This window comes from Triturus cristatus, chromosome 12 (genome assembly GCF_964204655.1).
Source record: "Triturus cristatus chromosome 12, aTriCri1.1, whole genome shotgun sequence".
Taxonomy (NCBI): domain Eukaryota; kingdom Metazoa; phylum Chordata; class Amphibia; order Caudata; family Salamandridae; genus Triturus; species Triturus cristatus.
Window position 1 is genome coordinate 146,215,762 of NC_140595.1, and position 14,769 is coordinate 146,230,530.

At 48.0% G+C, this 14,769-nt stretch overlaps 1 protein-coding gene across 4 annotated transcripts in view; it reads left to right on the forward strand.

The window, feature by feature from the left end:
• The window catches only part of LOC146772936 (rho guanine nucleotide exchange factor 11-like), an 896,981-nt gene that overhangs the window by 386,390 nt on the left and 495,822 nt on the right, over positions 1 to 14,769 (forward strand). For all 4 annotated transcript variants that reach the window (XM_085639320.1, XM_085639323.1, XM_085639321.1 and 1 more), the window contains exon 19: positions 9,536 to 9,680. In XM_085639320.1, the coding sequence (XP_085495446.1) occupies positions 9,536 to 9,680 (145 nt within the window). The remainder of the gene's footprint in view (positions 1 to 9,535; positions 9,681 to 14,769) is intronic.

Sequence of the window (14,769 nt, forward strand, 5' to 3'; positions counted from 1 at the left end):
GAAGAAAAAGTTCAAAATGCTCCCGCTTTCAGCTCATCGTCCTCCCATTTGGCCTTACCAGCGCCCCTCGGGTGTTCACAGAAGTGATGGCGGTGGTCTCAGCTCATCTGCCCATATCAGGGGTTTCAGTTTTCCCCTATCTCGACTACTGGTTGTTGACGGCGGGCTCCCCCCGAGCAGTCGTCTCACACCTCCAAACTACGGCCAACTTCCTGCATTCGCCAGGGTTCTCCATCCACGTGCTGAAGTCGCATAAGGCTCCCTCTCACCAGCTCCTCTTCATCGGAGAGGTTCTGGACACGGCGCGGTTTCGGGTTTATCTTCCTGAACAGCGTGTCCATGAGCGGCAGATCCCTCTTCCTTCCCCAACCGAAGCACACATTGGTAACAGATGTGACCCTCTGGGGATGGGGTGGCCATATGGGGGAGGCGGAGATCAGAGGCCTCTGGTCTCCGGCGGAGTCCGAGCTCCATATCAATCAGTTGGAGCTTACGGCGATCCTGCTTGCACTCGAACCATTCCTTCCCTAGGTCACGAGGACAGTAGTGCAGGGGTTCTCGGACAGCACCACAGTGACCGCCAGGGCATTCTACAGGTGGTTCAACATTTGGCAGGTTCTGTGCACACCGGGGCGGACGAACTCAGCCGCTGGTGCATCGTGAGTCACGAATGGCGTCTTCACTCGGAGGTGGCACAAGGTCTCTTTCAGCAATGGGGAGAACCTTGGTTAGATCTATTTGCCACCTAACAGAATGCACAATGTCAGCAGTTCCGCGCGTTGGAGTTTCCAAGGCGGCACTCGATCAGCGACGCTTTTCGTCGCGAGTGGAGTTGCGGTCTGTTGGACGCCTTTCCGTCTATATCACTTCTACCCAGAGTGCTGAAGAAGATCAGACGCGACCAGGCCCAAGTTATTCTTGTGGTACCGGACTGGGCTCGAAGAGTTTGGTATCCCAAGCTACTCATTATGAGTGTGGGTCCTCCGATTCGACTGCCTCTTCGGGAGGATCTTATGTCGCGGCAACAGGGAACGATCATTCACCCAAACCTGTCCAGCCTCCACCTCCTTGCGTGGAGATTGAGCGGCGACCGTTGATTCCATTTGACTTGCCTCCTGAAGTTTGTAATGTGTTTCTGGCAGCCAGGCGTCCTTCACCTAAACTCTATACGCCTGCCTGTGGAACAAATTTATGCATGGTTCACAGCAAAAGCTGTGGACTCCCCTTTCTGCCCCTCTTAATGAGGTCCTATTGTTCCTTCTCTTTGGGCCAGCAGGGCTCTGCTTTGGGCACTGTTATGGGCTCCCTTTCTGCTCTTTCAGCCTTTTTCAGGCTGTTGTCCATAGATTTCTCAAAGGCATTACTCACCTTTTCCCTCCTATTCCTTCTGTGATGCCTCACTGGGACTTGAACCTGGTTCTCACATACTTAATGTGTGCTCCCTTTGAGCCTCTTCATAACTGTCCTTTACGGTTATTGACTTTGACAACTGTCTTCCTGGTGGCTATCACCTCCGCTAGGCACGTGAGTGAACTCCAGGCTCTTTCATGCAAACCTCCTTTCCTGGCGGTTCATCCGGACAAGATTGTGCTTCGGCCGTGTCCCTCCTTTCTACCAAAAGTAGTCACTGCCTTTCATCTGGGGCAAACTGTCACTCCGCACCCTTCCAGAGAGGAAGAGAGGCTCCACCGTCTGGAACCAAAATGTGCGTTTTCATTCTACCTCAACCACACACAACCGTTCCGGGTGGATGACCAGCTATTTATTGGCTACGTGGGCGCCAAGAAAGGCCGGGCTGTGCACATGCGGACTATTTCCCGCTGGGTTGTCCTGTGCATTAAAGCCTGTTACTCTCTGACTAAAAAGGAACCTCGGGTAAAGCTGTGCGCGCACACTACCTGGATGACGGCAGCTACTACTGCATTGGGACGCGGTGTCCCTCTGCAGGACATCTGTCAGGCAGCCACTTGGGCCTCGCTGCATACTTTCACTAAGCCTTATTGCCTTGACAGTCAAGTCCGGAGAGACGGCTTCTTTGGCCGTTAGGTTCTCCGTGACTTTCTGATGTAATCTCACTTCGCAGACCCACCACCGAGGTTGGTATTGCTTGGGTATGTATTCTAAGGTAAGGAATCTATCACTAACGTGTCACTTTCAGATGCAAAAGTTACTGTGTAACGATATATCAGTAAGAGACATTAGTTAGTGATAGATTCCTTACCGCCCGCCCATCCTCCCTGTTCTGCGAACTGTTCTCTAGGGTTCAGGTCATCTCTTTCAGTGCCCTAGTTCTGTTGCACCAGTAGTCGGTATCTGGCATGTCTCTGCGTTCCTGGCGCGTAAAGTCGTGTACAGAACTGAAGTCCGCGCGAGTGGGCGCGTCTAAGTAGCTCCGACGACGTCACCTCGGCGGCTACGATACCAGCATCGTACGTGGAGCCACACGATGACGCTTACCGACTCGTAGGGGTACTGCTGACTAAAAACTTTCCGGATCCTGTCTGACGCCTGGGGATATTCTAAGGTAAGGAATCTATCACTAACTAATGTCTCTTACAGATATATCGTTACACAAGTAAGTAACTTGTGCGCCAGTGCTTGTGATTGATGTATTGCAGTGCGCGGGTAGGCAGAATGCACCCCCTCTGATATGGCACACGTTTATTAATAGGGTTTCCAAAGTTGGAGGGCAGCTGAGTGCCATGTTTGCCTCTCTCTAAATACACCAAACCTATTTACCTGCAGGAGCAATAAAGTGAGATGCTACTACAAGCAGAGAAGAAACATTTGTGTAGGGAGGGTGGTTTGCCAAGAAAAATAACATGAACTATTTTAAAACTGCACCTAAACCATGAAAGAAGACCCATTTCCCGTTCTCAAACAGCCAAGAAGCCTGTTCCCTTAAGATCCGCTTTATCGATTGATTGAAAAGTTTTGTTTTGATCTCCAGGTTCATAACATCAACATACAATATATAAAAACAAATATAAATACTTTCCATTCTAATATCCATAGACCACACAATCAATTCCTTTCCCATACTGCCCCTTAGTGTGACCAAACTTACCTTCTAAACTTGCATCAATTTCAAAAAGTTATTATAAAGTGCAAACATAGGCAGTAATATACTACCATCAAATACAAACAAGTTAATTAAAATACATACATAAGACTTATTATTGTTAAAGAATATTAAAATGTTGACAGGCCATTTTTATAAAGTGCAATATGCTAACCCTGTCTTTATCAGGATTGTTCATTGCAAGCAGACAAAGTCGTCTAAATAGATAAAACAGTGACTTGGTAAGGTATCCTAATTAATTGTTTAAAAAAGACCAGTAAAACAGCAAAGTGGGGAAATATTATACAAAGGACCTAAATACAGTAAATGTGTCCATATACGGCAAAGTTGTCATCTGATTGGACCAGAAGGAAGAAAAATATATAAAATCTCTTGTGTATAAAAGGACCGCTTAGCCAATAGCTTCTAGACACTTAGTGCGCCAAATCCCCACAGCCATTAAGAATTTAGCAATAGCAAACACCATAACTTATTTTGTGTCTGTGCTAAGTGTTCTAAAGGCATCCAGGTACTTTTTTGTTCCCAGGAACCTACAAATGGGTGATATTCATTTATTTTTTTGAAAGGGATGTGCTGGACAAACGAATAATATGCGAGTTAAAGTCTCCGGGGCTCCCTTGCAAGCTGGGCATGAATCATCTTTAACAACTGCATCTGTTCACATACTTCAAAACACCTTTATCTGATAGAGACTACTAGCCGTAGATTCCTTAACGTCGAATTATCCCCAGGTGCGAGACTGGATCCAGATTTTTTTTTGCCACATCATCTCTGCGTGCCGGGGGGTGGCACCACGTGACTCCGCCCTGACGTTGTCTGCGGACTTGACGTCAGCGAGGTCACATAAGTCCCACCCCAGTGCGCCGACGTCAGTTTCCTTCTTTTCCGCGTGCAACACGGATCCGGAATGTGTTCCCTTGACCTGTTTTCAGGCCTCTTTTAACGCCTTTGCTTTGGAAACAGTGTGCAATGCCTTCGGGTTTCAAGACGTGTGCTGCTTGTACGCGTCAGATGTCGGCGACGGACCCTTGCCCTATTTGTATGTGGTGTTTGGGCGAGCACCATGATTCTACGGACTGCGACGCTTGTCAGCATCTCAAGCCGAAGTCCCGGCGGGAGCGCCGGATAAAATTGCTTTCGGCACGCTTGTCCAGATCGGTCTCATCAGCGTGTCAGTCCTCTACCTCGGAAGGGTCCAGAAGCCGCCGATTCCGGCTGCGGCATAGTCCTTCACCGAGGCCCCATGGGTGTCGCTCGCCTGCCAGTAAGTCCTTCAGCTTGTCACCGAGACCCTGTCCTCATTCTGCAGAGGGCGTGGGTTCTTCTCAGGACGTGCGCTCTCGCCCGTCGCCACCCTATCTGCCGTTTCCTGGCATTGGGGCGACAAGGGCCCAAATGAAGGCCTACGCTACAGCTCTGCAGGCTTGTTTGGACCCCCTTCCTCTCCCTGAGATGTCCACGGATCCCTCGCCATGCGCGGGACCTTCTGCGGACTCGCCGGCGGCTTCACCCCCGGGGCCGACGGGTTCGGCTTCAGGGTTTGGAGGTGTGGTGTCGTCGAGGTGCGGCCCTACGGGGTTCCCCTCTTTGACCCACAGCGTCTCTGCCTCGCCGCAAAGCCCCACGGGGTTCTCTGTGGTGTCGCAGTAGGTCGCCGGGACTTACGGCTCGTCCCCGAGTCCCCCTCGGTCCTCTGCACAGGTGGCTGTCTTACCGGATGCCGAGCCGACGCCTTTCTGGCGCCGACGGCTTTCCTCCCCCGGCCCTGACGGCGCTGCGGGTGAGGGCCGGGACCCGGGGCGCCTCCCCGGGTCCCTCTCGATCCTCTACGCCGGCGGCTGCCTCGTCGGAGGTTGAGCCGGCGCCTTTTCGGCCCCGCCCCTGCCCCTTTCTCCTCTGAGGCACGTGGTGGTGGAGGTCGACTCGCACCCCTGGTGGACACTTTGGCGCCGATCGAGGACACACCGGTGCCCATAGCGGACTCCCCGGCACCCTCCTGACATCGGATCGTCGACTATTCTCCGGATGTCCCTTCCTCTCCGGAGGATTGTCGTCGCCTTGTCTCCCTTCACCGGAGACTGGACACCGCATCGTTGCCTTTTCCCCGGCGGCTACCAGGGCGGATTCTACGCCGTCTCCACGTCCACGGACCCCAGACCCACTCTTCCGCACCTTGCAGTTAGTTGCACCGCCAGCTTCTCCGGAGACCCCTCAGGCCCCTCACTCCTCCACGGGTCTTCCATCCTACAGGGGCTGGCCTTTTCTTCCTCCAGCAGGGCACAGGGACGGTCGGCTTAGTTTGCAGCCTTCGCCCACGGAAGAGTTGCTCTCTCCCCCACGACGCCCTACGGAGGCGAGTGTAGCCTTTGTCTGGGCCATCTCCACTGCCACCGGCATTTTGCAAATGGGCAACCCGGTCGCTCCACTCCCCATGGACCACTTGTTGGAGGTTCTCCACCAGGGCTCTGATGGAGGGGAGCCGCTTCTTCCATTTGAAGCTTCGCTCCACAACTCTCTTCTGGGGGCATCCTGCTACGGGTTATCCGGTGCCTCAGCCGCTCCTCCACCGCCACCGTTCTGCCCGCACGATCCAGTCTGCCTTTTTTCCTACCCATCTGCCCAGGGCCCTGTCCTGCAGACTGCTTTTCCTTCCTTGCCTTCAGTGTTGCCCCCTCCGTCGCAGGAGGCCCGGTGGTTGGACTCCTGGGGGCGTAACATTTTCGCTTCCACTAGTGCTGCTCTGCGCATGCTCAACACACTTTGTGTGTTGGCCAGGGCTACCTCCGACCTATGGGATTCCGCTGAGTCCCTTCTGTCTCGCACCTCCCACAAAGGTGCCCGTGCTGATCTGCGGCACCATGTGCTGGATGGTCGGGAGTTAGCTGCATTTATTCTCCGTTCGGCCTTGGATGTCTCTGATTCTCTCGCCTGGGCTATGGCGAGTTCTGTGGCCCTCCGCTGCCATGCTTGGTTGCGGGATAGCGTCTTTCCGGAGAATATTTGGGAGCGTCTTGTTGACCTGCCTTTTGATGGGATTCTTTTATTTAACACCCACGCGGACTCTGCTTTTCAACGACTCCTTGCGGGACTCTGTCCTCCTCCCCCTCTGTAAGCTTCGGCTTGTCGGTCCTCAGGTGTCTTATGGGAGGCATTTATCCCACCTCTCTCTTTGTGCCTAGTGTTTAGGTTGGCCCGTGTGTGTGCGGCTTGGAATGCCTTCAGGGTCCTTACGTTGGCCCCTCTGTACTTTTGGCTGCTGGTCCAGCCCTTCAAAGTTTGTGGTGTGTGATTTTTGGCGGTTAGTGAACCTGTATAGGTCCTCAGGTTGGACCATCTGTGTATTCTTTTTTGGCTGATTGGTAAGCCGCCTGTGGTGATATCCACAGGCTTTTATGTTCTTGACCTCTGCTGCGGGTTTCCCTAAGAGGTGTTCCCCTGTTTTGTTCTGGGGCGTGTCATACCCTAGGCGGGGTACTTGTAGGCTATTGTATAGCTCTGTCCTAAGCTGGGCGGGTGTGGATACCTTCTCGGGTTCCACGCGTTTCCTGGCGTCACTGTATACCTCTTGGTGCGGTTTCTTTTGTTCTTCCGCCTTTGCGCAGCTTGCGCAGCTTGCGCTGCTCCAGGTTCTGTCCTTTTCAGTATCCAATGGTGCTTCTGTCCTCCTTCTACAGGGCTTTTCTATCGTACATTTTGCCCTTTGTTCCTGCGGGAGATCTGCTTATGTGCGTTTTGCCTTCCCTCTTCAGCCTCTGGATCGCCAGACCGACTTTTGTCATGCTGTCTACGGCGTTGTGTCTTGGTGTTTCCACCTTATTAGCCGACGTTTGGGCCTGGTCCTCTGCCTTGTGTTACAGGGGGGCTAGGTTATTCCTGGTGTTCTGGTTGACGGCTTTAGGTCTGTCCTACATATCCCCCCAACCCCTGGCTGCTTCTTGGGGGGGTTCTTCTCCTCTTTATCTTCTGGCCGGTCCCATTTCTCTTCGTGGGCCGGGTTGTGCCTCTGGGACGGTCCTTCTCTGGGGCTTGTTCTGGGGTTCCCTTGTCTCTGTCTTTGTCTTGCGTTCGGCTTGTTCTGGGCACGCTACTTCATAGTAGTTACCAGCTGCCTGCTGCGCACGCCTGGTAGTTATGGTCCGCCTCCGTGGGCCTCGGCGTGTACCCGTGTGCTCCTGTCCCTTGCTTTGCTGGAGCTTTGCGCGACTGTGTCTTCCTTCTCACATATGCGCTTATTGGCTGTGGGGCCGTTCCTGCCTTGTTGCCTGCCTCGGGGCTGACACCCGTTCAGCTGTCCCCTTTGCTGTGTATGTTCTCCTGAGGCGGGCTCTGCCTGCGTTCCACCTCTTTTCCTTGGATTTGCAGGTGGTTCTTTTCTTCCTTTGGTACGCGCTTGGTGCCGTCTGTCCCTCTGGGTTTTCTGACGGACACCCTTTGCCCCTCGGGTAGGCTTGTGGTATCCTGGCCTTCCCTTCTCCTTGTTCTTGCTTACTTCTGCTTGGTGGGGGCTGGGCCGTCCTTCCTGTCCCTATGACAAATCCCCTGTTGGGGCCCTGTGTTCTTCCAAGCTGGTGAGGTTCTCTCGCAGACCCTCCTCCTCTCTGGGTATGGCTAGGGTATCTATTCTACATTAAGGAATCTGTGGCTAGTAGTCTCTATCAGATGTACAAGTTACTTACCTTCGGTAACGATGTATCTGGTAGAGACGATTCTAGCCGCAGATTCCTTCACGGCCCGCCCTTCCTCCCCGTTCTGCGAGGACCCTTCAGATTGATCTTCTGCCCTCGCCTTCCTCCGGGTGGCTTTGTCTTCTGCGGGTGCCCTCTTTCACTTCCTCCCTGGCAGGATGCTTTGTTCTGTTTATTTGTTCCACTTCTTCTTTTCTGGCAAATTGGATGGTGGGTTCATATGTACTTCTGCATCCCTACACCCTTGTTATTCCAGTGTGGAGCCTACTCTTAATCTTCTCCCTTTTTTCATTACTTGGGGTTTCTGACTCCTCTGCAGTCCCCTGTGTTGGGGTCACTTGGCTGTGCCTTAGCCCTTTACAGGGGATACGACATTCCTTGATGGTGTTTTCTTGGGTGATTTTTTGTTACTCCTCTGTTCCGAACTTGTTGGCATTCACTGGTATAGATTGTAGTGGAAGACTTTCTGTCGTCTGCCATGACATTTTCGCATGTTTTCTGCCTCCAGGGAGGATATCGCCTTCGCTTTGCAGGGTTGCTTCTCAGAGCGGTGCTCTGCTCTTTCCTTTCCATGACTTTCAGTAACACAGTGCTTGGCTCTGTCCCTAATGGTGCTGTTCCTCCCATTCGCTTCTTCTCTTTCTGTTTCACTGATTTTTTTCACACACTGTTCCCATACTCTAACAGTTTTTTTGTGATGGCTCCGTGTTGTGGTGCGGAAAAGTTCTCCAGAAAACTGACGTCGGCGCACCGAGGTGGGACTTGTGACCTCGCTGACGTCACGTCCGCGGACAACTTCAGGGCGGAGTCACGTGGTGCCGCCCCCCGGCGCGCAGAGATGCTGTGACAAAAAATAATCCGGATCCAGTCTCACGCCTGGGGATAATTCTACGTTAAGGAATCTGCGGCTAGAATCGTCTCTACAAGATACATCGTTACCGAAGGTAAGTAACTTGTACGTTGGTTCCGGCTTGTCTTCCTCCTCCTCGTTCATTAAAAAATAATTAGTGTTTTTAGTGTTAGCTATAAAATGCCTTATTATTAAGAGTTAGCACTTTTCAAACATAAGAGTAACCTGTTACTCTGTGTAAATCATATATAAAAATACATCTTCATTATACATCTGAATTGAAGGCTAATACTAACCAATATGCCATTTTGCAGATACAAATATACATGCATTTATTAAAATTATCTACAATGACAACAGTTGTGCAGTGCTCAAAGTTGAATACTCTGTGAAATAAGTTAAATGAAGTGTGTAGTGTGTGTTTACATGGAATGAGTAATAAAATTGGCCTCAAAGATCAGAAGGCTGTAACAATTGACATTTCGGATATTGTGGCATTGTATTATTGAATCTTATTAATAAGGGGTGCCAATAAGCCACTTTTTGATCTAGATTTTTAGTTTAAGTTTTGCCATGAGGCTTTTGCTCAGAATACATTTTGTTTAGTGAGTATAGTACTTCCCTAATTTGTAAAGATGAAGAACAACTGTGTTATGTCTTTACTTGTGCCTTTAAAAAAATAAAAGAAGCTGGAGCCAATAACACTGACTAGAAATGAATTCTGTCAAAGGAAATTTTTACCAAAGTTAACGGTGTACACACAAGCGAAGATTGGCTCTGCATCACTGAATGACATTACCAGTGCATGTACCTAAATTGCATTTCACCTAACAAGAGTCCTTTACTGTTACTGATTGGTAAGAGCCCGAGCTTGTCTTCATAAAGCTTAAAATTCTAAATTGTTTGTTTTTCTGGCAGTTTGCACATGGCCTTTGCTTTGGGCACCTACATGACGTATGTGGGTATCAGAGCGAGGGATTCCCGCCCTGCCAGTGTCTCGGAGAAGTCTACTGCCTTGCCAGACAAAGACAAGTGGCTTCCGTTCTTCCCCAAAGCAAAAAAGGTGAGGCTGCATGACTTGACCCGTTCTTATTTTTAAATTATTTTTGGTCACAGTGGTTGTTTCATCTGATCACAATTCTACAATGTTACTACCAACAAATCATCTCAAATTCTAGGCTGATAATCACTGCAATGCCAGAATTTTTATCTCACATCTCTGTAAAACAGAATGTGTCTTTGCCCTTGACCTGGTGCATAATGTAATGATGCAGAAAGTCTGGCAGTGAGTATCTAAGACAATTGCGATCTTTTTTTTCTAAAGTTTATTGGGTTATCCAACATTCTAAAAACTAGAGCGGAGTTATACATTCCTCTAACTTTGGGCCTACAACGTAAACTACTAAGTGTAGATCTTCACAAAGAAATGTGGTAACGAGATATGCTGTAAAAGCTGATCATTTGGCCTTGTAATGTAAAGACAGTAATAGTAGCATCAGCAATTCATTTTAAAAAATTTGATTCTTGGGAAATCAACTTTTCATCCTTAGCGTCCGGTTGAAAATAAGTGACGAAAATATGTAAAGGAAAAAAATAATCTGTCATACTTTGTCTCCTGGTGTCCAAATTATTTATTCCTATGATCCTCGCCAAACATACTCATTTCAGTGACCTATTCTCAAGCCATAATCACTATTCATATTACTTTACGTACAGCATCTGATGTCACTGCTACTAAGATATAATTGTTCTTAGAGCTCCCTTGACCTCATATGACTATACCAAAAATAGAAATATGTTGAGCAAAAGCTGCTTGTGAGTTTCTATGTATGGATTGTAGGACAATGTAGGCATATTCAGGGCCACTGGAAATATGCTATTGTGTGGCCTGGACGATCTTCCCATAAACATTGATTTGCCACTTTCTCCATCATCTTCTGCATAAACTGTAGGTTTTACCAAAACACTTTTTGTTTCTAGCTCAGACCGCTCTAAAGATACTAAAAAAGCAGCGAATGTGCAGTGGAAGGCCCTTTGCAAAGCTGGGCTGGTAACCTCTATGTTGCTTATTGCTATATTTGGTTGTTTTTTCTTTCTAGATAATTAACTCAAACCTGCTGCATAATTTGGTCCTCTCCTCCTGCGCAATCCCAGTGGCCCTGGGCATAGTGAATAAGTCCATGATCAAGGCATGTGGTATTTTACTTAGAGATCCTTGTGATCTAGCGGCCTATTAGATTTCCAACATACAGTTTACAGTCTTCCTTGTTGAGGCATGGCTGGCTCTTGATAGCTCCAAGGAATGAGAGGTAGGATCTTTGTGGGAAGAATAATAAGTCTAACAAGGTGGGATGGATAAAAATGTATCTTTCAGCTTACTCTCACCCCACTCATTGCTATTTAGCTTTTATGGAAGGCTGTTTTAAAATGGAGGATGCTAGCTAACACCGTGCCACTTGGAAATGTGAAGTTGAGGTTAATTTTCGAATCAGTCATTTCTGATGTCTTCTAACTGCGGATTACTCACCTTTGAAATATACCCAGGCTCCAGACTGGATCCAGAATTCTTTAAAGCAATTGCTCCCATCTGACCCCAAGAGGCATTTAACTCCTAGATGACGCCCTTGAATCTCCTGAAGCGATGGATCAGAGCCAGATACAGGCGCCACCCATGCACGCTGATGTATTTTACCGTTTTTCTGTCCTTTGATGTGGATTGTGAGTTCTGCACCCAATTTTGCCTATCTAACAAAAATTCTAAATATTCCCAATGTGCCAGGGAAGAATTAGGTCTCCCTTAAAATGACTTGATGTAAGCTGTGCTCCAGCTGCAGGAAGCAGATGTCGGTCACAGATCCTAAAGATGTGCACCTCAAATTTGTGTGACAAGAGTGCCCTTATGCACACGAAGGAGATGTCACCCACATCAGGCTTATGTCAGGCTATGAGATCACTTAAGGTGAGGACAACCCATGGTGTCTGAACAGTCTGGGGCTAGTATCCCTGTCCGGCTCAGATTCAGACTTAGCCCAGTTGCTCCAAAGTGTTTCCCACAATACCGATGATGATAAGAGGCGGACAATTTACTTCTAATTCCGACATCAATGAAGGACTCTCTTTGGATCTACAAACTTTTTGTGGATTAGATACATGTCCAGAAATTGAGTAGGAATCTACAACTGGTCCACCTACTGAGGAAAGTGCTTCTTTTAAAGTGGTAGTTCTCAGGGCAGCAGGAGTCCTTGACCTGCATCTGATACTTTGCAGACAAAATCTACTTCTTTGGAGACAGCATCTAATTGACTGAAATCCTCAAGCCAGGTCTGTTCATCACCTCCATTAGCCTTCTAAGAGGCTCTTATGTAAAGTTTGTCTGCTACATTGGAAAAGCAGTGCTCAGCCACACCAGTCAGTCGAACTTTGGCCAGGCGACACAGACCAGCTTCTGATCTTGTATTCCTCACCCAGCTAGAGAAAGCCTTGTGAAGCAAGTGTCAGCAAGTAAGTTTAACCCAAATGCTTTATTTTTTTGCTGCTCCAGACAGGATATACAAGCCTAGTGACACATTTCGAAAGAAGTTATTCTTTTTGGTTAGCCTAGCCTTGCTATCTTTATCTGCAGTCTGTCTTTTGGGGCACCACACACGTACTGTGTTACATTGCCAGCAAGTCTAGCCTTACGATCTTCAAATGAAGTCTGTCTCTTTGACCGCTAATCACTCACAGTGTTTGATAAGTATATCAAAAATGTGCTGGTCGTTCCAGAGTACCCCAGGCCTATATTCGCCCAAACCATTCATCCAAGATAACAGGATCCAAATTATTATGTTTTATGTATTGGTTTTGAAAAGTTATGGTGGTGGGATGCACACCTGTTTATCCTAAGTTTATCTATATTAGTTTTCGTCCTCAAACAGTGCGTGCGAACTGGAAAAATGTCTTACCCAAGTGACACTTAAATTGAAACCAACAAGACGTGGAGCGTATTACGCGCCACCTCCAGTCGCACAGCTGAATTGTGCATATACAGCGCCTACTTATATATTCAACCATTGTACCTAAAAAATAATCTGTGTACTCCATATTTGTAATACTATATTTGTTCTCTCTCTCAAGTCCTGTTTAATCCACACGCAGGAATATAATGCCGTTTCCATGGCTTCCCATGTTTAAGTTGTGCCCATCCGGACCTCTTAACAAAAACACAAACTGATGCATAATTCGTCCAAGGCAGTGTTTATTAAAAACCCAATGCATTTCATGCTACCAGAGCCCTTCTTCAGGGATCACTATAAATGAAAAATAAAACATTTATCATTAACTTGGTAATCATTTTTGTGCATCTTACATAATCAGTTAATTGTTGTTGTGCATATTTACAAAATTAATCCTTGTTGTGTACTACTAAGTTAACCTGAATCCCATATTGTTATTGCACCCGTCCGTTATTCTCTGTTAGTCGGCCTCTGTAAAAGCAGTTTAATTATACCTTGCCATTTAACTAGCACACCATTATCGCTACAAAATAACCACTTGCTTTCATCGCCTTCAAACTCCCTACCCTCTAAATCCTTCCCATTTATCATTCACCAACATTAACAGTTCCCCACAACCTCTCTTCCTCACCTATTTTTACAAATCTCCCCTAACTCAAACATACTTTCCAAGTACCCATATCACCCTCTCACAATTACTACATTTATTCCGCTCTCATAACAACCATACCTCATCCATTTATAAACGACCTCCCACCCACCCTGGAACCCACTTTACTCACAACCCCTGTCGTCATACACACAAACACTCACACAGTCACTCGTTATCTACCTCTACCACATGTTTAACTAGCGCACTTACTCATCATTCAATCACAAACCGCAATTCACATCGCACAATTTCACGTACCTGCCACTACTTTTCCAACCAGTTAGTCCTCATCTCATCCTCGAATAACGATACACACCCCCATGCTTCCACCCAGTTTTTAACTCATCACCTCTTACAAGCCCCTCCTTCATCTATGTAACCTAATGGCCGGCCGCTCTACCTTTTCCCGCCAACAAACTGCTTAAAAATCAGAGAGAAAAACTACATTTCCCGTAATGCAACAGGTTAACAAGGCCACTCACAACAAGGAACAATCATTATCGTGTTATCAATACTTCATTGACTTTACTGCGTTATGTAGAACATAACCAATCCAAGCCAGATCCCGAGAGAGCTACCCCCAGTCATTCTTTGTCTGACTTTTTAAAAACGTTTTGTCGACATTTTTGGAGAACTTTTCTCCTGGTGTGGATGGTATGTCAACTAGGAAAGCTGGCACCTTCAAGCCCTGCTGCGCCTGTCACCGACTGATGCCGGTAATGGATCCGCATCTTGTTTGCCTCTGGTGCCTTTAGCACGACAACAACACGAAGACCTGCATCGACTACCACACCATGCACCCCAAGGCTTTGAGGGTGCAGTCCTTCAAGCTCTTCACCACTGGACGTGCGATGCCGAATTTGTCTCGATCCCGTAGAGAGGAAGGTCCTGGAATTGGTCACGGAGCTCTAGATCCTTGTCGCACTTGAAGTCGTCTTCAGGTAAGTTCTAAAAGAAGAAGAGCAAGAAGTCGAAGGGATCTTTGTCTTCGCCCCATCCGTCGAAGTCTTCCAACGGGATGAGGGAGCGTCAGGCTCAGCATCTCCCCGAGTTTCTGAGAGCCGAAGCAACCCATGCCCAACGTCACAAATTTTATGAGGCCATGAACCTCATATTTGGGTGGCCCAAACTCGCTGGTACACCTTCGGGTCCTGCGGTTTCAAAAGGGGTTAGTTACCAAACATAAAGATCCACCTCTGGAAGAAAACAAATGACCTGGGTTCAGAAAACACTAGGGTAGTAAAGTGTGCGTGTCCCACTTTGGTTGGACACACACTAGGTTGTTTAAATACCCCTCACACACCAAGAATGACCCATGGTGTCATGCTTCATCATAGGGGGCGTGCTACGACCTGCGACTATGCGGGAGCACTGATGATAAAGTGCTATGTGTGATGCAAAGGGAGGGTCTAAGGTGAATGTAAATGTGAGTTAAAAAGGACCTGGCCCCTTAAGACAAAAAACTTTAATATGTCAAGGGGGGCTGGTGCTAGTAAAAAAGTGGT